The sequence below is a fragment of the Octopus bimaculoides genome, chromosome 4, assembly GCF_001194135.2.
Source record: "Octopus bimaculoides isolate UCB-OBI-ISO-001 chromosome 4, ASM119413v2, whole genome shotgun sequence".
Taxonomy (NCBI): Eukaryota; Metazoa; Mollusca; class Cephalopoda; order Octopoda; family Octopodidae; genus Octopus; species Octopus bimaculoides.
In genome coordinates this window covers 11,478,020-11,503,888 of record NC_068984.1, presented here as the reverse complement: position 1 = coordinate 11,503,888, position 25,869 = coordinate 11,478,020, and the positions used below count along the sequence as shown (strand labels likewise).

The following is a 25,869-nucleotide window of genomic DNA, read 5'->3' as shown; positions in this document are numbered from 1 at the left end:
AGGGAGAAGTAAAAAAAAAAAGATTGAGAAAGAAATTAAGAAAAACACAAGCAGCAATGTTACAAACCTTTTCACAAGAATCAGCATGAGATCTAATAGCAATTCAACCTCAACATTATTATAAATATTTTCTTTTTATATGTTAGAGTCATGAGGGAAAAAAAGGTCAAAATAAAAAGATACATACCAGTTGGACTTTAAAGAATTTGAAATTAATCATAAAAAAAATGTACATTTTATAATAAACATGAATTTTTAAAAAAATAAGTATGGAATTAGCATTTTGGTTGAACTTTTATGCATATTCCTAGAGATAAGGAATCGATTAGCCCAACATATTGCATTGTGGGCAGTAATTTCTACTACACTCCAAGAATAGTTTAAACAAATTGCACGGAGAATTGACAGATAATGTGACGTCATTGATAGAAAAGTATCTTTCTACATACCCAAGAGTAGGTAGGTACACATCTGTAGCACATGACACGATTATATCCTTCCAGGAATGCTTCCTCTTCAAACTGTTTACTTCACAGCAGCAGCCAGTTGTCTCATATTTAAACAAAGCCATTAAAATCCCCAACTAGACACCAAATAAACTGTCCACCAGTCAGTGGTAGTAGCAGCAGCAGCAGGTAATAAAGGGCAAGTAATTATAAGGAGGTGGCCAGTGAAAAATTGACGACGCTTGTATTAACTGTTTCAGCAGTCGATACATAGTACAGAAGAAAAGGATTTGGCCAAAGACCCAAAACAAAATCCCTTTAGGTCTTCTAAAGTGAAAGTGTCAGAAGCGGCATTAACAAAACTTTCCTACAACTACTACAACTACCACTGATTTCTAAAAAAAGGGAATTCCTAATATTGTAAGACTTGGTGCTTTACTTTTATTCTCCTCTCAATAATTAACATTTGTTATAAAAGAAATTATACTGATAAATAGATGTCGTAACTGGTAATGGCTACAATAGAAGTTGCTTTTAGTGATACTAAATGATAAATCAGGCAAGCATATGATTATTGCCTTTGTTATAAACCAATATATCAAAACACAGACATTCCCAGGTTAGTGTAAGAAGGAAGCAATCTGCACACTCTTAAATCAGGTTTCCTGTTACTAAAAAATACTAACACACTATTAAGAGAGATTTTGTCTAAATATGAATCTCTATACAAAACAATTCCTTCATTTTCTTTTATCATTAGTTTGATGGGAAATTAAAGAAACAATGTAAATATAAAATTAAAAGACAGGAGCAAAAAGAAACTAAAAAGAGAGAAGCAACACTCAACAAACAATAATAGAATAGAAATTGGCTGACAAGCTGAAATTTGCAGAGAATTTCCTAACACTGTTTGAAAAATGGTCAAAACTACATTCATTAAATAACCATCTTGGAAATTGTTTTAGCCCTTAACATGTAGATTTTTGAATTGCACACCAAAACTTATTCTGAAGTATAAAAAAAAAAAAAAAAAAAAAAAAAAAAAAAAAAAAAAAAAAAAAAGAGAGAGAGTGAACGAAAATCGGATGAAGAAATTCCATGTATTTTAAAGTATATTCTAAGTACCAGTGCCAAGAACTTGCAATGCAATGGAATGGACAATCTGTGAAAAGATGTTATTAATAACGTCAAGAAAATTCAAAGCTAAATAGAGTAATATTAAACCCTGAAGTACAAGAGATGAACGCACCATTTAGATCAGAATGGGCAAACAACAATTTAAGGGAGCAAGGACAGAAGGGAATTATGGCTGTGTAAACTTTACATACTTCCTCAGCTGTGTGAATATCCAATCTTTTATATCTTTTCAGCAGGAATCCAATGGTATGGTTTATTTTACTGGAAATGCATCATTGAATACTGTAAAAAAATGTTCTCATTAGGTCTGACGGCATTAGGAACCTAATGATTGTTCCAGTTAACTTATGCCGATATATGTGTGGCCAAAATATAGCATGTACACATGAGAGCAGAATTGCTCAATCAATAACAATACTTACAAAGAGATGTCAAGAAACAGCTTTCTGCTTAAAGAAATCATTCACAAATTGGAAACCTAACATTTTCAGCTGGAAATGTACTCAATTTTTGAGTTATGTAAACGAGAATGGAAAATTTCAATTGTTAATTTTAGGATCTATATTAATCCTTTCAGAATAAAAACTGAAGTTCAAATACATTAACAGTTTCCATGCTCTTTTATATTTTCCAGCATGTAACTTATTCTTCATAAAATAAAAAAAGAAAGCAACAATATAACTGTTTAGCACATTGTATGAATATTGGTAAGGATGTACAGTTCAACAGCCAAAAGTCCAATAAATGAAAAAATGAGGAGAAAAAAAGCCAATGCAAAAGCAGATGGATTCAAGACATAAAAACAGTACCATGACATTGCACCTATGACACCATTCAGAAACTATCATTTATCAGAAACTTCAAATTGTTAAGCAAAGCTCTTGAGTTTAGTTGAGTTCTGCAATCCAAAGAGGAAGCAAATTTTAAGAAACCAACATATGTATTGCAACAAATCAAACAATTCCAGTTTATAAAGTTTCCTACCAAATTAAAATAAAAAGAAATTGAAACTCGTTAATTTAAGCCTTAAGGAATTTCTACAATTTCTTTAAGGAAAAAGCTGTCTCTTGAACAAGATTTTCTACTTGGGAAGAAGATAGAATCTGTATCATTGCAACCATTATTAAAACAAATATTCCTCATTTCACAGAGTAGCACTCAATTATGTCAGAATAGAGCTACCAATGATAGAAGACTAATGTGAAGCAAAAGTAGTGTAATACATCAGCCATTCAAACTAAAGAGAGAGACTATCCTCAATTAAATTTACAAACAAAATGAAACTTAAAAGATTAAATGGTCTTTACTGATGCAGATTCTAATTTTGCTGTGAACTAAAAAAAAAAAAAAAAAAGAGCCACTTGCATACTTACATCAACCATTCATACAAAATAGAGAGAAAGAGCTTCAACACCAGAAGGTGTACATAACCAGTTTCACAAGTGAAGTAACCAGAAAACTAACAAATACAAATAATTAAGACATTAACATAAGTTAATTTAGATAACAGACTTTGGTTTGAAAAACGTGAGAGAAAATACGACAAGATCGTTAACTGAGCCTACTAAAAATTATAATGAAATTATCAATAAAATGCTTGAGGTTTACGAAGAACAAGACTGTTAAAAGCTAACAAAAATGTTTGCAATGAAAAAAAAAAAGGACAGTAAAAGTGGGAATATTATTTCAAAATTGAAACAATTTGAATAGGATATGAATCTGGGCTCTGGGCATTATTTTCATATTCACTGCTAAAATAATGTTGATAAATTTTGACCAAATCAGCAAAAACCACAAAAAGGAAAATATGTAATCAGTTGTAATGGGTGTTGTTTCAAATTCCATTAAAAGGGGTGAGAATATATAAAAACAATTTGGAAATCAAAAACTTGAAACTAACTAACAAAATGTCATTCTGAATAGAAAAAGGGAACCAGGATATTATATATATATATATATATATATACATATATATATATACACACATATATATATATATATATATATACACACACACACATATATATATATATATATACATGTATTGAAATCTTTGAGACAGCCTTGAGGAAAAGAACACTGCAACCATCTTATTGGAAGGAATTGAAAAGAAAAACCAACATTGATATTAAATATTTTAAGACAAATTTAATGTTATAGAAAGGAAGGGGATAAACTGCCAGTTAAAAGATTCCTTGCCTATTTCCCCTCACATTTTTCATTCCATTTACAACTTTACACAACTAGGCTAGCATTGAATTATAGAGCCAACATTTAATTTGTCAGCCAGAGCCATTTATTGTTCATAAATGACATTTTAAATTATACAGGTCAATAATTATCAATACTATTACTGAACTTTTACAGATTGAAGAAGTGGGAGAGAAAAAAAAAGATAAAAACCATCTATAATACAAGAATTGTGAACAATCAAAAACTGTGTGCAAATAAGATACATGTGAAAAGAGATGAGATTTTATTTTAAAAGAAAATTTCTTTCTTTTAAATTATGTACATCAAACTCTTTCCACTATTGAAAAAAAGTTTATGGTTTGTGAATTTGAAATCAAAATGCAATTTAATAATGGCAATACTATTTGCTTTGTAATGTTTACTGTTTCTTTCAAAAATATTCCTACATTGTGTTTTAAAGTTCTGAGAGAATCCTTTTAGAAAAGATCAAAATACAAATTGCATGTGTGTGCGTTAAGAACTGTTACACAATCCTATCAACAAGGAAGTACTTTTATTCCTTCTTTAAGTTCAACTCTTTGGACACCAAATTGCCTGAAACTGTCTCTAATATAAAACTGTTCATTTTTAAGTTGCTTATATTTAAAATTGAACCCTCCATGTAGTTTTATGTAGAACATATAAGTTATAAAAATGTTACTTATATTTTACTAAATCCTTCAAATTAATCAAAAAAAATGACAGGCAGTGTATTTTATTAGAAATACGGTAACAAGAGAGTTATGAACAGAAATGTCCAATAAAACAGTTCACATTCAGGATAGAGATGATTTTTTTTTTTTTCAGAATAAAGCTTTTTAACTATATCAACCTAAAAATGAATTATCATAGGAAGTAGAGAGAAAGAAATAGAAGAACTCTTAATTTCTTCCTTGTAATAAAAAATAAATAAAAAAAAAAACAACTTTTTTTTTCCTTCCCAATTTAAAATACCTACATAAATTTAGTAAATGTGTTACCAAGTCCTAATCACTTATGGTTTTGGCATTTTTCAATATAGAATTAAATAATAAGCCTTTCTTTCTTTGGGAAACTAATTAACTATTAATTATGAAAATACTGCAATATAGCTGACCTAATTTTAATTTTAATATATATATATTAAATATATATATATATATATATATATATATATATATTATATATATATATATATATATATATATATATATATATATACACACACACACACACACACACACACACACACACATAGTTTACTTAAGTAGATATATAATAGTAAAAAGAAAATTTTGAAGGGACCAAAGCCATAACAATTTTAAGTGAAAAGCAATTTACAAGATTACCAAAACACACATAGCTTCAGGACTTTGACAAGACATTTTAAAACAAAATGTAGCCTAAAGTGATCATCAATTTTAGAATTTATAAGACAAAAAAAAAAATCAATACAATAGTTACTGATGTTTTTCTTTAGGGAACTGGAGAGTAAAATATGAAAAGTAAACCAAACTGAGGGGAAAACAGCAAAGAAAAATAAAAGCTGAAACTTTGCAATACCTCCTTTTGACGTTGTGCTTCAAGTTCAGCTTGGCGTTGTCTTTCTAATTCTTCAAGCATTTGTTTCTCCATTATTCGTTTTGCTTCTTCTACCCGTCGCATCACCTCAGCTTCAATTTCATCTTTACGTTTCTCAAGCTCTTCATTAACTCTTTTAGCCACAAGCTCTTCTACACGCCTAGCTACTTCCTCTTCTATCAATTTTTCTTCCAGTTCCTTTTGTTTTCTAATGAAGGTAAAAAAGAAAATTCTCCATAAGATATAGTGCTACAATCTGGAAGAAAATACTTAAGAAAATGAAAATAAAATTAAAATTTCATTTAAAAATTTGAATTTATTCTAATTTATTCAAATCTGCAAGTGTGATATGTAAAATCCATCACAGTATAATATTCTTCATAAACACCTAAAGGTAGATGATAATTAAAAAAAATGTAATCCTTCATATTTTTTTGTACAGTAAATGGTCCAGTAATCAAAGATGAAGTGCTGAAAAATTGTTTAAGTACAGCACTTAATTTATAAATAACAATAAAAATAAAACCAAAAAGACTTGATGCTGAGTAAGGACCAAAAACAAGATAGTGCAAATACTGAATAAATAAAACTCAAAAGGAGAAATATGGAACATCTACTGTAAAAGTAAATCTGTGAAACAAAGAGTAATTTTAATTAAATTATGGCTTTATGAGAAGAAAATAGGATTATTAAAAAAATGCAATAATAAGCAGCAGCAGCAGATATAATAATTCAGTAACAGTTAAGTTCTATTTGGTCAAAATGGCTATATACATATTTCTTTGTATAATTATTGTTGGTTTGGTCTGGAGGAAAGAGATATGCCTATGGCTTCTCACAAGTTCTTGTTGAATGGTGAGGCTGATACAGTGAGACCAAATTTTAGTAATTGTTTAATAATCTTCAGAAAAGACATGAAACTGGTTTGATTTAAACATTTATAATGGGGTATATTGGCCTACCAAACTTCAATTTGAGTATCAATATACATTTTAAAAAAATTATGAGGGTTGTTACATACTAACCCTACAGAGCATTTCTTTTTAAGAAAAATCTTTTTAATTATGTAATTATTCATTTGATAGGAAACTACTTGTAATCTTTAGATGAAGGTAAGACATGAGATTATAATAGATCTCACACTTGCAATCTGAACAGAGGTATCTTACTTTTCATCCATACTTTCCTGACCAACTAGAAATTTTGTATGCCATGTTACATAACAGACTGTCCTAGCCTTGACAGGATTGGGAGATATCTAAAACAAAGTAAGAGGGAAGTAAATGGAGTTGAAGCTGTTGTACTTGTAAACCAAATAATGGAAACTTCATTTTAAAGCATCAAGTGAACAGTCCAATGTACTGTATACAGGGTTTATAGTGAAGAGAAGTTCTTACTCAGATGGTGGATCCAAAGGGTGATTTATTAATTTTTTTTTTTAATTCAAAGAATACCAACAGCTGTCTATTGAACAAATAATTAGGAAATACACTTACCTTCAAAGAATTATTTGGCATTAACTGCTTTTTATATTGAATACACCTGAAATTCTTTCAGCCAACGTAAACATAATTGGATCATTTTTCATATAATACATGAAATGCTTAATGAGGACAAAAAAATGTCTTGGGAAACAGCAGCAAATAATTTTTCAAGTTACAGCATCTTGAAGAAATAAAAATTTAAGTCTATCTCTATACATGAATCAATAAAAAGGGAAACAGATTTAACTAGAAATATATCTTCTCCTTTGTGTGCCAGCTATGGTCTAATCATGGACATTTTGGATGTAGAGTTTTACAGTCAAACAAATTTTCTTGATGCTACATGTTCTAATGTGGCTAATCAGCTGTCTATTATTAGAAGCTACCTTTTAGTAAAGGTGTGGACAGCCTAACCAGTTTACAGGTAAAGCACAAATTATTTTTAAATTCTTAAATAATTTGTTTGTTTTTGCTCGATTTAAAAGGATTCCTAAGAGCAGTTATTTTTAAAACAGGACTTGTATCTATAATTTCAATGAAACATTATAGACTATCCTTAAATCTGTATCTACAATAAAGACTTATCAAGTAGTATTCTTATTTTCTAAGATGCCAGCTAAAAGTAGACATGTAAATGAAATTAATTAAATTACAAATCTAGGACAGTGTTCATTAGGATGTAATGAACAGTTAATAAATTAAAATAATAAAAAAAAAAAACATGTACTTCAATATATCAACTGTAAATAAAAATGTTGAGTTTGTTAATACATCATTAAAAAAAAAAAATCAACGAGCCAAAATCTATAGAAATATTAGATTTAGATTGTTTATGATGGTCATATGTAAAATGATTAAAAACTATAGCAAAGTAAATTAAAAATAAATATATTTCTAATTTACATAAAATCAGTGAAAACTAAAAAGAAATAAAGTAAATAAAAATGAAGGTATGCAGCCCCTTAGGTTCAATTATTGGCTATTTGCAAATCAACTTCGATATTGGTTGAAAATCAGAAAGATTAAACTCCATTTGCTCAGTCATCACAATACAGCACACATTGCAGTAAAACTATTCTTGTTCAGTAAACCCAATAGATTAATCAACTGCAATTTTATTATTTTCATTGTATTTCTTTTTAATCTATGTAAATACTAGCTAATGATGATGATAGTGTTGATAAAAATACTATTTTTAATTAACCTAATATTGTGAAATTTCAATTCACTAATTGTTTCTGATTTAGGCACAAGGCCAACAAATTTGAGGGAAGGGGTTACTACTGACCCCAGTATTTGACTGGTGCTTTATTTTATTGACTCCAGAGAGATGAGGATCAGTGGAAGGCAAAGCTGACAAATATCATATAAGCCATTTCTTTGGTAATATTTTCCACAATGTAGTTCACATGAACAAGCACTTATTCAAGCTTCAATTTTCTTAAAAGTATAGAAGGATGTAATCCCATAGATTTTAGTCAAGACATTAGTTTTACTTTGGTGATATCAGAAGAACATGATATTCTACAAGTTCCTGCATTTTGAAAGATGTAGCACATTCTGGAAACTGTTGAATAATGTTGTACATAGGCATGTGGTCTACTGGTTAGGTTGTTGCTCACTATCATAGGATCATGGCCTTGATCCCCAGACCAGGTGAAACACTTCATCTCACATTGCTGGCACACTGTGCCCCTGTGCAGGAAATGTTGATTTGATGGAGTGGGTGAGCTAATGTGCAACACAAGCATTTGATCATTAGAAACAAATCATCTGTGCAGGTTGTTCAGCAAGAAATCACAGAGCCTTCATCTGTCATTTGTGACATGAGAGTCTACATGAGAGGAAATTGCACTGAGACTATCAAACAAGAATTTATTGCTGTATTCAGCAATAAATTCTTTTCAATTATTCATCAACTAAGTTTTAAAAATGCATAAACAAAAGGTTAGTATAAGTGTTTAATGAAAATACCTGACAACACAAACAATTGTACAACTGTTTGATTTCAAGGAGTTCAAAGTTACATTTTTTGGAGTATTTAGGAACTAGAGATTTATATACTCTACTATATCATGTATTCTTAACAGAAGGTTTAAGTCAGATAACCAGCTAAACCACAATGTTAAAAAAAAAACATCACCATAAAACAGTTTGCAAGATGAGATGAGCTTAGTACATGTTGAAACACTAAACTGAAACTGTTGTCTCTAAGATCTACTTTCAACAAATGAAGTTTGAAATATCAGAAAGGAATTGTGTTCCTATGACAAGTCGTCATACAACTACGACCACTTATGCAAATTAAACTTGCTGGAAAATAAATTCCCACACATGATATTTTTTTTATTCTTTTGCTTCACATTATTATTGTAGTTTGAAGGAGTATATGAAAATTTATAAAGAGCCAACTACGTGCATCTATAAAGTGTATGGATGATGAACAGAAGGAGTTGATGATTGGAAGATATGTCGAAGAATAGTTAAACTAAGGAACCTTAGAGAGTAGATGAATCAAACTTGAGATAGATTAGTCATCTTGGATTAGATGATGAAGCAAAAAGAAAATTATGGTTTCAAGTGATTAGCAGATTCATTAATAGCAATACAAACACATTATGTTAAATATATTTAGTTTTGTTATAGTTGCTGAGGTTGTAATCATACAATGGAAGTCATACAGTCAGTCAACTAAGTCAATCGTACACAGACCACAGTGAAAATAAATATTCTAAAACACTGCTTATCAAGGATTGAACAAACATATCCAGCTTATGGGCACCAAAAATGCAACATGTCATGCATGTTAATTGAAACAACAGTATAGTAATATTTACTCTTCAAAATTATTGAATGTGGAATTAAAAATGCTCTCACAATCAGAAATGTTTATTTAAAGTAAATTAAATGCACTTATAATACTATTTTTAATGAAATGCCAAGTAATATTTGACAATGATTCTAAAATTTTTGTTTTCACCAAGGTTTTGCGATCGACCATACAACCCCTATTGCATGGCTGCAATCATAACCAAATTCTTTGTTGTCTTTGTAAGTTTTAATGTAAAACTGATAAGGGGATAACTTTATAAAACAAACCTGTCTTCTAAAGTCACATCTAACAAGAGATGGTCAAGTTGAGGTAAGTGTAGTTAATATGGAACTTGTTGGGTTAGAGGTTAGTGTATTGGAAACTAAACGGGACCAGAGTGGCAGTTTGCAAACTAGTTTTAAGGTACAAAGGAACAATATAGATATTATGTAGGGACTAGAGCAATGGATGGAGTTGTTTAGACAGAGAAGTCAGTAATTTCTAAAGATCAGAGTATACTATAACAATAGACAAAAGAGGGATACGACAAATGACAATGGACTAGCAACTGAGTCTAAACTAATTTTGTGTTTATACCTTAAACATCTTGTTAAATAGGAAAAAATTAGAATTGGAAAAAGAAATTTTACTCCAATAATTGTGGCATTTGGATCAATATGGATTTTCAGAAATAATTTTAAATGTAGGCATGGCTGTGTGATTAAGAAATTCATTTCTCAACCACGTGGGTTTGGATTCAGTCCCACTGTACAGCAACTTGGGCCAGTGTCTTCTACTACTGACCCTGGTAGAACAATACCTTGCAAGTGTGTCATTTCATGCGAATGTTTTCAATCTGCAGTGAGTTATGTTACACATGTTGATATCACTGTTTGAAGTTGGTATGAAACTACTGAAGTTTGTTTCAAATTCCTCTAGATTTAAAATTCCATTACTTGGAAAACAGGTAAGGGCATCCAGCCATAAAAATCCTACCTCAAGTACCTCCCTGCCTAACCCTTGTTAGCATAGAAAAACTGACATCAAGCAAACAAACTAATACTTCATGGTGGATGTTATCAAAAAAGTTATTTAAAATATCAATCAATAGCTATTCTTTACATAGTGCTACCATCTTCTGTCACTGACTTAATCCTTTAGTATTCAAACTGACCACATCCGGTCCAAACAGTCTACATGGTTTATGTTCAAACTGACTAGATTCAGCCTCTCACACCAATCCTACAATATCATTCTAAAAATATACAATTACATCATTGAAATCTCAAAGGTATGGAATAATGCATGATTAACTGAAAACAATGTGAATAAGTGGCATTACATTTGACAAAGTAATCTGAATGCTAAAGGGTTAAACCTTAATACACTGCTCCTGTTTACTATGTAATAACAAGAACTTGGCCATATTTTTACAATATGCTCTTTTGTATTTATTCTTGTGGTGAGGAAGGCTCCAAGTCACATCAAGAGTTTCTTTAGTCCTGCTATCCACAATAAACATGTTTATGCACTGTTACACAAATCCAGCAATATAGTGTAGTAAGAAACACTGTTTAAAATATCAGGGTTTTGTTTGCACAGTGTGCAGCAGATGTAGACCAGAGAAAATGAAATCAGGGCAGACTTGAGAACTTTGTATCATATTGAAAAAAAACACACGCTTTAAACTGTGGCATACTGCATTTTGAACCTATTTAACCCATACCAGCATGGACAAAAAAGACAAAACATCTGTTAACAGAAAGGAGATGGCAGCTCCACTGATGTTACAATAAACTGTACTAAGTTCTTTTTCACACTCGCTCTGCCAGCATTGTTGATATTAAGATTATATGAATATCACTAAGACACACCAACTGCATTAGCTTGGCAGGCATAAATTATTCTAAAAGAATAAAGAGTATGCACTGGTGTTAGTGATTTATCTAATACAGACAGGTGTGAAATTACAGGAATATGAACCAACACAATATGAGAGGCAATACTGCATTTTAAATTATACTAAAAGCCCAACAAGATTATTGCTCAGTTAATTTAACAAATTAAAATAGGACATATATAAATGTTTGCTACAATACTACTACTTCTAATACTAACAGAACCTCTAAGGAACTGTGACTATTTTAAAACAGACTAAGTCTATATTTGCAACATATCTATTATCAATGGTTAATGAATCAAGCTTAGATGTCATTTCATCAATGAAATGTATCTTTTTACATGCATAGAAAATTTACAAATTGATTCTGCAGCAAATAGAAAAGGTGAAGAAAATTCAAAACATCAATCAAAAGGAAAGTAACTTACAAAATTCTCTGTTTTTCCAATTCAGCTTTCTTTTCCTCCTCTTCCCGACGTTTAGCACGAATAATAAGATCTTCATCACTACTTGAACTACTAGAAGAATATGATCGCCGCCTGTAAATATAAACAAACACTTAGAATAACATTTTGAAAGGTGAAAAATATTAGAAATATCCACAATATCATACCTTTAATTAAATACAATATTCTGTAATTAATAGAATGTTACATAACCTTTACCTAAAATTAGTATCTACCACAACACACTTCAATAGTTTCTGGTTTGAATGTTTGGTTGGAGCAAAAAAGAAATACCTTAGGACTGACATTTACATCCAATGAGATAGGTCTATAAATCACATCAATGATCCTCAATGGGGGGAGGGTTACCAGTACAAATAGGGGTTGGACAGGGGTCTGTAGAAAGGCATATCAACACTCCCCTTGATCCTGTGCCCTATCATCTGCAGTTACCCAATCTCACTATTTTTCCCCATATTTTTCTCCAGTACTAAGTACCTACAGCTATAGGTACATCTAACTCACTTAACACATATCCAGTGCACTGGTCTTCTGCACTTATTCAGCTGAGGCCTTTCATGCCTAGCTCTCAATTCACATGTTCTTTGAATTCCTTACAAGTTAATGTTGTACATGCAGTAGGTCATATTTAATAGACTTCTCTCAAGCTTCTACAGCTCCACAACATTCAATGCCAATATTTCACAACCAATTATTATTGTTGTCTGCCTTTTCCCAAAAGAGAGGAACCTCTTTTGTCATTTTCTTCCAGCTATTTCTTACTGACACTAAAGTTACCTCCAGCACTAAACAGATCACACAGATAACATGCTGTTAATCCCTCAAGTGAGCCAGCCCAGCAATACTAGGAATTCACCTTACAAGTACTCATTCTACCACCTGTATGTCTAAGCCTTGTATCTCTGACAGATTGTCAGAGATCCTAGTGTTTACCTACTGCATGCACCGGTCGTTACATTTTTTACTAACTCATTTCCTACATGCTAGTCCGACAGACTTCTGATTTAAAGGTGCTTCGGATGATAACATTCACTTTCCGTGCTGGCATGGGTTGAATGGTTTGACAAGAGCTGGCTAGGCAGAATACCGCACCAGGCTTCAGTGTCTGGTCTGGCATGGTTTCTATGGCTGGATGCCCTTCCTAACACCAACCAGCCAGCAATGTACTGGGTACTTTTTACATGGCACCAGCACAGGTAAGGTCAGTTTTGGCATGGTTTTTATAGCTGGATGCCCTTCCAAATGCCAACCACTTTACAGTGTGGACTGGATGCTTTTTACATGGCACCAGCACTGGCAGAGTCACTAAGTAACCTGCAAAAAAAGACCCTTTGAAAGGGCATTGGAGGAGGTGATCTTGTGCCAGATGATGAAAGGTTAAAGTTTGACAGAGAGAAAGAAACAGGTGTTTTACTGCAGAGAAGATACATGGTTACCCGGAGAGAGAGAGAGAGAGAGAGATCAAGTATGAGGACAGAAACAGGTAAGTTGTAGAGATACATGGTTACCCACTCAGAGGGAGAGAGAGAATGGAAGAGAGCGAGAGAGCAGGAGAGAGACGGTGGCAAAGTGCCAGGGCATACTCGCAAGAAACAGGGAACAAAATATAAATGGGATTTATATTTTGAGCAATTTTCAGATACATTATACCTAGGACTACCTAGGTATATGATCTTCCCTTTTGAAAATGGTAGAGTGTTAACTGAAGGGGATTTTACTGCTATTTCTGGCAAGTTAGACAACTCTCTTGAGGCTGAATATCAGCAGAAACATTTGTTATCATTCATCTTACTCCTTACTAATGTAAATAAGTTTACCTTTTATTTATATGTTAACAGTTAAACAACTATCAATTTAGATCTCCTGAGACAACTGAGCATGTCTAACATTACAATTAAATCTAACAGTGTTACCATATACTCTCTTTCCTGTGAAGAGAAAGATAGGATGGCTTTGTTATGAAAAACAACAGCAGCTTTTTAACTACACACCTTATGCTTATTGCCAACTCTCCCTCTTCAAATGTAGTTGCATTTACAGGATACTGAAACATCTGTCAGTTATACATCAAGTGACTCTATACTGTCATCATAAGTCCACCTTTAATCCTTCCACATCTCTTACAAATCAATTTTAGATCTAATGCAATATAGTTTGTTACAATGCAACTAATACACTTCACATGCAAGAAGTTTACTGAAATACGTCAAACTATCTCTACTCTGTAATTAAGAAAAATATCTTTTTAAACAAAAAATGGTACCTGACAAATGATTTTCATACAATTATGGTTACAGGTTCAGGCATGCTTATGTGGTTAGGAAACTTGCTTGGCAACTCTGGTTTCAGGTTCAGTCCCACTATGCAGCACCTAGGGCAAGTATCCTTCTACTATAGTTCAGGGCTGACTAATACCTTGTGGGTGGATTTAGTTGACAGAAGCTATGGAAGCTTGGTGCATGTGTGTGTCTTTTATTTTTTGCTTGTTCCAGTCATTAGACTGCAGCCATGCTGGAGTACCACTTTGAAGAATATTAGTCATACAAATCAATCCCAGCATTTCACCAGTTGTCAAACAGTGGCGAGTGACAAACACACACACACACACAGATACAAAAACAGGCTACTTTCAGCTTGTGTCTACCAGATCCACTCACAAAGCTTTGGCCAGCCTGAGGCTATAGCTGAAGATACTTGCCCAAGGAACCATGCAGTGTGTGTGTGTGTTGTCTGTTTCCCAGCCATTGCTTGACAACAGCAATGGCTTGTTTACACTCCTATAACTTAGCAGTTCCGCAAAAGATACTAGTACAGTAAGTACCAAACTTTAAAAAATAAAACAATTGGAGCTGATATGTCCAATGACGGAAACAGGTAAAAGATACCTTTTATTGATGGCATTATCAATTATTTTTCTTTTACTAACAGTAAAAACCCAATTTTTAAATCATACATTTGTACTGGGTTTCAAGAATACTGACATACTTTTGAATTTCTATTTTAAAACACATTTTTGCAATTGATTAATTAATGCCACATATGTATGAAATTAAATATATTATATGACATATTTATAATCAATAAAATTTCTCCCTCTCTCACTTTTTGTTTTGTTGTATCATAAAAGAAAAAAGCCATATCACAAAAAGATATGAATTTTATAGGGATTCGTTAATGTCTGGCACAAGACAATATTAACTGACAGAGTAGGGTAAGTTTGAATAGCAGTCCAGGCTGAAAACTCAAAGGGGCAAAATTCATTAAAGAATCAATAGTAAGATAAAGGGACAGAAATAATTATAGCACATAAGTATTTATGGATAGTAGAATTCACGATCAAGTAAATGGAGTTTAAGATGTCAAGAGATGCAATATTTCAATGTGAAACATTTATAACTTAAAGAAGTAAACAACTGTGAGAGACTGAAATATTTCTTGGTTATTATAAAAATTTTGTCTTAACAAGGCTAAAAATAGAAATTGGTGCAAGTTTATATTTGAGACTTAAAATTTTGTTATATTTCTGTTGAAATATACTGCCTTTCTTTTAATTAATTTTTAACATAATGGAGAATTTACTCAAATTACTTTGTCATTATTAAGCTGTTGTTTTGAGAATAATTTTACATGAAAGTTTGGTGGAAGGCCTTATTTTAGATCCCTGCAAAAAAAAGTTTGTATCATAAAGCCAAGGGCTGTTTTGGGCAGGTTGGTATCAAAAGGATTAATCCATAGGATAAAAAAGCAGTTTACTAGCATAGGAAGTTAAGTCAAATATAATACTGTTGAGCTTTGTGACTAAACTGTATATAGGGCCATACACAGTTGAAAATTTAATGATTAATACAAGCAAGACCTGGTAGTGATTTTTCAATCTTTAACTCTTCAGCATTTAAACCAGCAATATCCAGCCCAAATATTTATTCTACCTGTTCTATGTTCAAACCAGCCAGATCTGGTCTCATACCTACCCTACAATGTCAATCTAAATATAAACAATCACATCATCAAAATCTTGAAACTATGAGACAATGTAGGATTAATACAAAACAAATGTGAATAAATAAACATTACATTTGAAACAGTAACCTAATCTGATGCTACTGAGTTAAACAGGGCTCAACTACGCCTTCCCTAATAAGATCACATTAAGCAAAAAAAAAGGTTGCTTCATAAACCCCATAAAAGGTTTTAATTTATATTTCACAAACATGCTTTGCTTAGATTTGACTTTCTTATTATATCATCAGTCCAATTCTTAGGAGCTGCAATTATGTCACTCCCACTTTAAATACGTCTGTCACAACTTTCTTTTAAGCAAAACTTGCATTAATCACTTTGTCTAATCAGTGGTGATTAGATGTATATCAAGACTTCTATAAGGCTGAGAATACTAAATGTAGCAGTAGTTTAATCAGAAAGATAAGACATCAAATAGACACCATCTGAAATGATTTATTGAAGATGATAAATACATTCTCTTAAGTGTAAATAGATAGATTTATTTAGATAATAGAATTCTACTGTTTTACACCCACATATCTTTGCTGGCAGTGAGTGGAATGGTTTTGTTTGAAGCAATTGTTTTTACAGCTGGCTGCCAATTATAAAATATTTATCAAGTAGTTTAATTTGAGCTGAAGTTGAGCTAGCAAAAACTTGGTGTCTAGGTAGGTTGTTATTTGAGTGGTACAAGCTTTGGTAACTGCTCTGTTGAAAACTGAAGAATTCTCTTACGAAGTATAGACTATTTAACATGTCTCAGAAGATGGTGCACAGGCATGAAATAGAGCTATCAAAGAAAGAGTATTAAAGAGTTTAGGAAATTAAGGTATTATTCCACTGGATGCAGAATAATAACTTGAGATAATTTAAATGCAGAAGTAGATAATGTTTCGGTTTAGAATAGTTGCTGGTGCCACATAATTGACATCTGTGACAGTGACATAAAAAGCACCTTCCAAGCATTGGGCCTCATGGAGGCAAAGTAGCTGATGCTGGTGACACATGAACACCTCCTTTCAAGCGTTGGGCCTCACAGAGACAATGACTGAGACATTTGGCATTATGTCATGCTTGAGAAGACCCATCAAGCCAAGTAAAATCACAGTTGTGGCAGATACTGGTGTCCCACAAATAGCACCTGTGCTGGTGGTTCGTAAAAGCACCCATTACACTCTTAGAGTGGTCGGCGTTAGAATGGACATCCAGCTGTAGAAACGATGCCAAATCAGACTGGAGTCTGGTGCAGCTTGCCAGCCCTGGTCAAACTGTCCAACCCATGCCAGCATGGACAACGGATGTTAAATGATGATGATGGATGTTGTATGTACTATCATAATAAGCAATCAGAAAAGAAGTGTTGGATGTAAAGTATTGTAGAATTGATGACAATTTCAAAATAAAAGTAGTAACTAGATCAAAACTTAGATGGTTAGATAGAAGACACGTAATTAACACAAATAAGACATGAATCCAACATTGCAGAGAAAACAAGAAATAATTCAAATTCCATCTCAACTTTTTTAAAATACTGACTTCTTACATTTATTATCATTACTGATATAACATTGGCTTGCCAGTCCCCAGTCAAACCGTCCAACCCATGCCAGCATGGAAAGCAGACGTTAAACGAAGATGATGATGATGATGATGATGATGATGAATGCTCCTATAAAATATAATTGTTATCAATTATCATAATCGTCATCATTCAGAAAACCATATTCCATGCAGGCAAGGCTTGGATGGTTTGATAGGATCCAACAGCTCAGAGGACTGCATTGAGCTCCCATGTCTGCTTCGACACGGTTTTTGCAGTTGGAAGCCTTTCTTAATGCCAACCACTTTACAGAGTGCACTGGATGCTTTTTTTTTTTTGTGTTACCAGCACTAGTGAGGTCACCAAGTAGCTCACAAGACAAAACCCTTTGGTTGAAAGGGGTGTACTTTTGAAGGAGGTGGCTTTATGCCAGGTGTTGAGAAGCAATAGTATGATACAGCAGAGCTCTGCAACCTTTTTTCACTTGCAGTACAGTTAATATTGTTTTCAAAGTTCAGTGACACACCTGAGTTAAAAATATAACTAAAAGTATAGGGAAAAAATATATTCAGGTTACACTGTGGCACATCTAACATCATCTTATGGCACATCAGTGAGCTGCAGCATACCAGCTGCGGAGCACTGTGATAGAAGGATAGGAACAGGTGTTTTGCAGTAGATGAGATACATCTAAAAGACAAGCTGAAAAAGGAGAAAGGATGGTGGTGATAAGGTGTCTGGGTGTACCTTTAAAGAAAAAGAGGGTGAATGTAAGATGGATAGGGACTGGGGAACAGGTATTGTTTGCTTGTAGTCCACACTAAAACCATGTCTGAGCTTCTTGACATGTTGTACACCTTTATAAATAAAAGGCTTGTCCATATGGTGTCATTTGTTTCTAGTTCTCCATATAAACATGCCTGGGCTGCTTGTTGCTCGATTGACTGGGAGATTACAACACCACTTGAAAAATAGTGTGGGTTGGCAACAAGAAGAGCATCCAGCCAAAGAAAATTCTGCTCCAACATACTCTGATTAGACTCATACAAGCATGAAAAAATAGATGTTAAAACCATAACAGTCTCTCTCTTTCACTTTCTCACTATATACACACAGCTACCTTTTAAAGTATAAATATAAATGAAACTAATATTCAAGTAAACACTATATTCACTGATATAGAGTCTAAATTAAAACATTAATCATTACTTCTCACAACACATCAATATATTCTTCTTGTATTCATATTTATAACCAATCTGTGCTGACATCCCAACCCACCACTAACCTATATTCTACAGATTATTTCATGTTCTTAATTTTCTATTCCAAAATTATGCACTGAGGCTACAAGTTAATATCCAAAACAACTTAAAATAGAAAGTTATTTCAACACCTGAAAATGCTATATTGGCCAATATCAATTTTTTTTTTTTAAAGATTCTGCAAGATAATATCTTCAATAATCTTTATCCATTCTCATTTTAGTTACAAGGCCTAACTTCCTAATCTCCAAGCTAATCATCTTGCCTCGAAACTTCACTGCTCTATGAATGAAAGTACTGTTTCATTGAATAGACACATTCCAATCTTGGCAGGTTCATATCAATAACATAATCTCTCTAATACCTCTAATACTCAGACAACAGGTCATAAATAGCTGCTTCTTCTCCAGTTAGCATAGCTTTTAGTGTTACTGCTTCGCATGGTTGCATCACAACTTTTCTGATAAAAACATTATATAGTTTAATATTTATACAAAAACAAAAAAGCATTAGTTTCCAAATATTTCATGCTACAAAATGATGGCTCTAACAGCAGTAAGTTACCTAAGAACATAATGTATTTCGTTTAATAAATCATCTCACAAATGTATAATTAATTGTTCACGAGGCCCAATGTATTCTAAATTATTGAACTGATAAAACTGTTAGTTTAGCAATAGCTCAGCTACATCTAATGGATGTCTGTTCTCTTCATCATCATTTAATGTATGTTTTCCATGCTGGCATGGGTTGGACAATTTGACTGAAAACTGGTAAGCTGCACCAGGTTCCGATTTGAGTTGGTAAGGTTTCTCCAGCTGGATGCCTTTCCTAATGCCAACCATTCCGAGAGGGTAGTGGGTGTTTTTTACATTGTCACCAGCATGGATGCCATTGATCTGACACTGGCCACTCACTTGGCTTGACAGGTCTACACAAGCACAGTATATTGTCAAAGGTCTTGATCATTCCACAAAGAACAAACTAACACCATGTTCTCAAACTTAACCCCATTCAATTCTCTAAATTTCTCACTTGGAAAGTTTCCTGAAATATGTTTTTCAAGAATTGTATGTTTTAACAATTCATCCTAATCTTTGAAATCTACAAAAACTTAATATCAAAATCAGCACACTTCAACATTTTGTCCCTCACATTATCATAAATTGGCTGAATCAACAGACCGGTATGTCTTCATACAATCTAATTCTTCATTTAATTTCTGTGATTCAAAAGTCTGAGTTTCCTCAAAACTACCATCTACATTCACTATAAGCTGCCACAACATTATTCACTGTCTTACATATACCTACCTAAAGGTAACCATTGCATGCCAAAACCAATATCTCAAATTCAATTGTTTTCTAATATCTCAAACAAAAAATATTTTACTGTGAATGTGTGCACTTTGCAACCACATTGTTTTGGGTTCAATCCCTACATGGCACTTTGGGAAAATGTCTACTACTATGGCCTCATGCTGACCAGTACGTTCTGAATAAAATTTGGAAGACAGAAATTGCAAAGAAACATGTTATAGGTATATGTATGTGTGAGTCTATCGCCATGTGTCTTCACATTCAGTGTTTTACATCCTGCAATTTAGAGAGTGGAGATGAACTGTAAAATATTTCTGTAGAGCCAGGTCAATCTCTTGGATTGTAAGTATAGATCAACAGAATTTACTCCAACAAACATTCCATTGATAATATGTTCCAAGGTTCAGTTACACCCCACCCTACATAAACCTACCTATTGTCACTTCTAACAACATACACTCCTTAGTCTTCAGTACAATACTCCATGATGACAAGCATATACAGCTGAATCCATGATAAGCCATCTTGAAAACATCCTTCAACAAGAGCATAAGTTTATCTTTCAACAGACCCTGCAGTTTCCACACATATCAAGAGCCTCACATTTTCTAGATTAGCACCTCTACAAATGCTAAGTTTTGTGAATGCTGAAAACTTCTTATAACAACCTCATATATACATATATACCATGCCTCACAAAAACTAGGTTTCTTATTTGGAGCTAAGAAGTACTTCAGCCATTATCAGTTGCTGATTCTTTGTAAAGCTTAAAACCCATGTCAGAGTAAAGTTCATCATATATTTAGGACAGCACTGCTGTCACACACACACAGATATCTTAAGATGTCCATGTACATTAAAAAGGCCAGTAAGCTTTATTAGCAAAGTTACTGTCATTGATATGCTCCATCCACAAAATCATAGTTATGTTGTGCCCTCTTCCCGATATAGTTACATTAATGTCCCCTGCTCTTCTGAAATAACCAACTGCAAATACCATAAGTACAACTCTTCCATCCGACACTTCAACGGCTTGGCCAATTCACCACGCAGGATGGCTATTTGTTTTTTCAACCTCCAAAGTTGACATCAGCAGGATTTGAACAAGAGTTGAAACAAATACTGTGGAGCAATCAATCCAAAGATCTAATGACTCTGCCAAATTGCTAATTAGAGTATCTTTGTACCAGAAAGGAGAAAAAAGTGACAAATGGTTAGAGATGGGTGTAACCAACTCTCCATCTATATTCTAATGAACTCATCCACCCACACTTCCCATTCTTTGTTCATATTCTCCTCTTTTTGCACCTTGAGAGCATGCTGACATCTCATCACAACCCTCATTGCCTTCTTTCCAGCAACCCTCATTCTCTCTTATATAATAAAAGGTAGCTACATATCTCCTCTACAGCAAGGCACCTCCGCTTGTTCCTCTTTTACTACAACCCCACTCGATGGTCTTTTCTTTAATTACTCAGCGATAATACTAATGCCTCTGCCACTAAAACAACACCCAATACACTCTGTAAAGTGATTAGCATTAGGAAGGCCACCCAGCCATAGAAACAATGCCAAAACAGGCATTGAAATGCAACACAATTCTCTGGCTCACTGGATCTTGTTGAACTGTTTAATCTATTCTAGGATGGAAGACAGACATTAAATGTTGATATAAGGACTTGCACCTTTGGCTTTCTTTCTACTTGGATAAATTGAATGACTGGGGCAGTGAGATTAACAGTTCTGTTACTAGTATTTGCACACATATGAAGTCCTGATCATCCCTGTACATTATTTATTAATACAAATATACTAAAACGACAGCTACAGAGTGATTTAATCTTATTTAGCAGTTAATATATCATCCATCTGGTTAGTCTCTATTAATAAACAGCAATTAAAATGTTACTGAAAGGCTATAGAAATTCAACTTACTGAAAATTCTCAAACATGCTTATATGTTTTGACAACCTTCTGAGTTGCACAACAAAGCAATTAGTCAATAACAAAGGATTATACTTGACTAAAAAGATAAACAACACCATATATGTATAGCCTCTAAATACAAGTAGTGTATAAAAAAAAATCATTCAATCCTACTTAACTAATTAACTGATAGTTGTATGAACAACTGCACTGCTAACATTTTAATGAGGAAAATTATCTTACATTATCATATACTAGACATATCCATTAAAAAGGTACTATTGTGGCCTGCTCATTCTTTCTCTCACATTTATATCATCATCATTTAACGTCCACTTTTTCATGCTTGCATGGGTCAGACGGAATTTACTGAGGCAGATTTTCTATTGTCGAATGCCTTTCACCTGTTTCCAAGCAGGATAGTAATGGCGATCGCCGTAATATTTTCCCATTACTTGACATATTTTTCACAGAATGGAAACAATGTCACTTGTATGACAATGATGTTCATTTACAACTATCACGTGATATCTGGATATGGATACACACAAGCAGACACATATAAATACAAGGCGGGCTTCTTTCAGTTTCCGTATACCAAATCCACTCGTACGGCTTTGGTCGGATCGGGTTAACGCCAAAACCAGAGTTGGGAAGCAAGACTTCTTAACCAAACAGCCACGCCTGCGCCTAGATAAATTGAAGCTGATGTAGCAGATAAATTGACGAAGACATAAATATGGGCTAATTCTTCAAAGAAAAAGTAAATACACTTCGTATTTACATACAACTTGGGAATAAAAAATTGACAGACTCTCTAGAATAGTCTTAAGGCTACAGACGATTTGAAGATCCATAATCAAAAATGCGATCGATCGCAGATCAAATATAACTACCGTGTTTACTCGACTAAATTGCTATGTCGAATACGATGTGCCTAACTTTTATTTTTATCTGCAAAAAAAAAAAAAGAAAAAGTTACAATTTTATTCTCTTTGTACACTCGTATAATTATACCATCCAATTTTCTCGAATTATACACGAGTGCGTTTGTGTGTAATTATTTAGCGTCTGTTTTGAGTGCGTAGTGTTCATAAATGCACAAATAATTTTTACGTATTAATGTAGGAAACGTGACGGATCAATGTCACTAACGTTGTAAGGAAGGGCATGACTGACACAGTCGAATTAACAAAATTGGGCTTTGTGTTTTGTACGAAATGAATGTCCCTGCATATCGTTTGAAGGAGAACAATAACTGGTGTCTCCTCAGTTCACACATTAACACACTAACACTGTGTACTTATGTCTACGTGTACACACAACACGGACTAAGATGTTGCACACATCACTGGTTCGACGTTACCACCGTCAAAATGGGTTTTACATTGTCGTTTGACCTGGTAAAAACATGAGTCAAATCATCACCAATTCATACCCCACCCTAACAAAATGAAATGACATGGACATACTAAAAGACGAATGGTCACAGATGAAGTGTCTTTGATTAAAATTTTGCTAGATAAGAGCATGCCTAGGGCTAAGGAACAACTACCGTATAGAATTTAACTTCAGGAATCATACAGAGAAGAGAGGGGATAACAAGAAATACTGGGGGAGGGGGTTAAACCGAAAATGCATTTCGTACACACACATGCATATATGTACACAGATAATAGATATTCTCTAATGACGAACTCTAGCTTTATTCAATGAGACAATGGACAAAGCTGAGGTAAAAATTTAAAATAATAAAATCTAAGATAGCTCCACCACCTTCAGTCTTAGTTTGTTCTACACAAAGATCTTCGAAGCCTAATCCATTAAAACTCCTTGATCTTAATGGCTTTACTGACCCCATTCCAAGAAATCAATGATTCTCTTTATCTTGAAGAACATCAGTACTGTGTTAATGTAATTGAGAAATGTTATACACTTGAGGATGTACTGTTTTAATATATCGATATATCGATCAATCGACAACACACAAAGAACAACAGTTGCAAATGATAAACAGACATCAGAACAAGAGATTCTAAAAAGCCAAATATTAATTCGACATTATGAAAAATAGATTTCCAATACAAAATAATTAGCTAATTAAGTTTTAACAAGGAACCAAATATGTGTGTGTGCGTGTGGTGTGTATCGCTACAATATCACCCCCCCCCCGATTGAATAGCGACTTATAAGCAAAATATATTCCAATCGTGGCCATCCCATTTTTTCTGAGTATCTTAAGAGACTATTTTGTTCACTGTACTTTATTTAATACGATAAGTTATGTGAAAGGTTTGGCTGCTGTTTCTCGCCCTGCAAGCTACCACATAGAAGCTGTCTCGCTTGTATCTGTTATAAAATATTATAAGGTGGGACGCTCGTGGTTGGAATGTACTTTTGCTCATAGGTCTTCTTCATAAGCTTAACCATTCCAGTCGTGAACACACTGACTTTTTTCGTTTTTTTAATGCTATCTCCAAGAACTTCATTATCCAGTTTGTGCTTCTACTGTTTGAAGATGGTGAGGTGCGATCTGAGGAAGGATTTGACAGTTATTTCTTGCAAGTCGAACTAGGTTAGAATGCCACTCATTGTTTAGGGTCGAATAACGAGGGAAAGAATTTGGAGGGAATTTTCTAATTTGAACTTGATGCAGTCATTGATGAGATCTATTTATATTTTTAGATTCTCAATATACAACCATCATTCACCTTAATGAAACACTGATTTAATATTTAAAATATACAGGATGATGGCAAAAGTTTGAGAGATTATTAGGAATATACTTTTGACGGGAAAGAAAGATTTTAAAAGTAAATCGAAACAAATACATTTGTAAGAAGCAATTTGTGAAAATAATTCCATTCCCATGTGGTTTATCTCCACAGAATGGCTGTTTAGGGTAAGCTAAGCAGGCTAGCTTGCGAAATTATGTAGAACAAAGCACACATAGATAGAAGCATAGATAAATCTGATGCAGAGGAGGAGAAGAAAGGAAGAGCAACGAACCTGGCAACTCGTTTTCTATCTTTCGACCGAGACCGTTGGACTCTGCTGCTACTGTGATGCCGACTGAGACTATGGATGCGATCTCTGGACGCAGACCGTGAACGTGACCTAGTGCGCCTTTTCTTGTGTTTTGCACGATGTCTCGTCCTGCTTGTTGATCGACTACGACTTCTTGATCGTCCCATTTTCTTCTTAATTTTGTTTCCTTTAATAACGATACTGAAATCTCTCTCTCTCACTCTCTCTCTCTCTACACGACACAAGTAAGCAGCTCCCACGCAGCCGACTTCACCATTTGCAATATGGCGTTGATGTCTACTTGACATGCGCAGCTTTATGATGTCAATCTTTCATCTTCCAGCCATAAATTATTATTTCTGTCACCAACGACAAAATATTATCAAATATTTGTCAAAATAAATAGAGAAAAGAAATAAAACTTCTCAAAAAGAGCAATAATTTTGACAAGAATAAATGCGCGGCGTTCTAAAACGATTATCAATTAGTTATGTCTGTTATGGTAGCTGATAATATGAACATTTCTCTTTTCCTTCCTTTGATACGTATTTTTGTTGTTGAGGGTGGAGTTGGAATTCTTTCAAAAATAAATATTTATTCGCTTGTTAAAATTGTAATTTCAAGTGATCCATGTATTGAAATACAGATAAATGTTTAATCGTATGAATTAATGACGAAATAAAGTAACATTTAAACTGAATCGATTCTTAGATTAATGATTGAATTATTAAAATAACATGTCGGTTATCAAC

At 33.3% G+C, this 25,869-nt stretch overlaps 1 protein-coding gene across 1 annotated transcript in view; it reads right to left on the bottom strand.

Moving 5' to 3' along the window:
* Nucleotides 1-25,429, bottom strand: part of LOC106872184 (arginine and glutamate-rich protein 1) — a 30,617-nt gene extending 5,188 nt beyond the window's left edge. The window contains exons 1-3 of the mRNA XM_014919081.2: nucleotides 25,100-25,429; nucleotides 12,000-12,110; nucleotides 5,358-5,583 (exon numbers count right to left, since the gene is read on the bottom strand). Coding sequence (XP_014774567.1) covers nucleotides 5,358-5,583; nucleotides 12,000-12,110; nucleotides 25,100-25,425 — 663 coding nt within the window. The 5' untranslated portion in view covers nucleotides 25,426-25,429. The remainder of the gene's footprint in view (nucleotides 1-5,357; nucleotides 5,584-11,999; nucleotides 12,111-25,099) is intronic.
* Nucleotides 25,430-25,869: the final 440 nt, after the last annotated feature.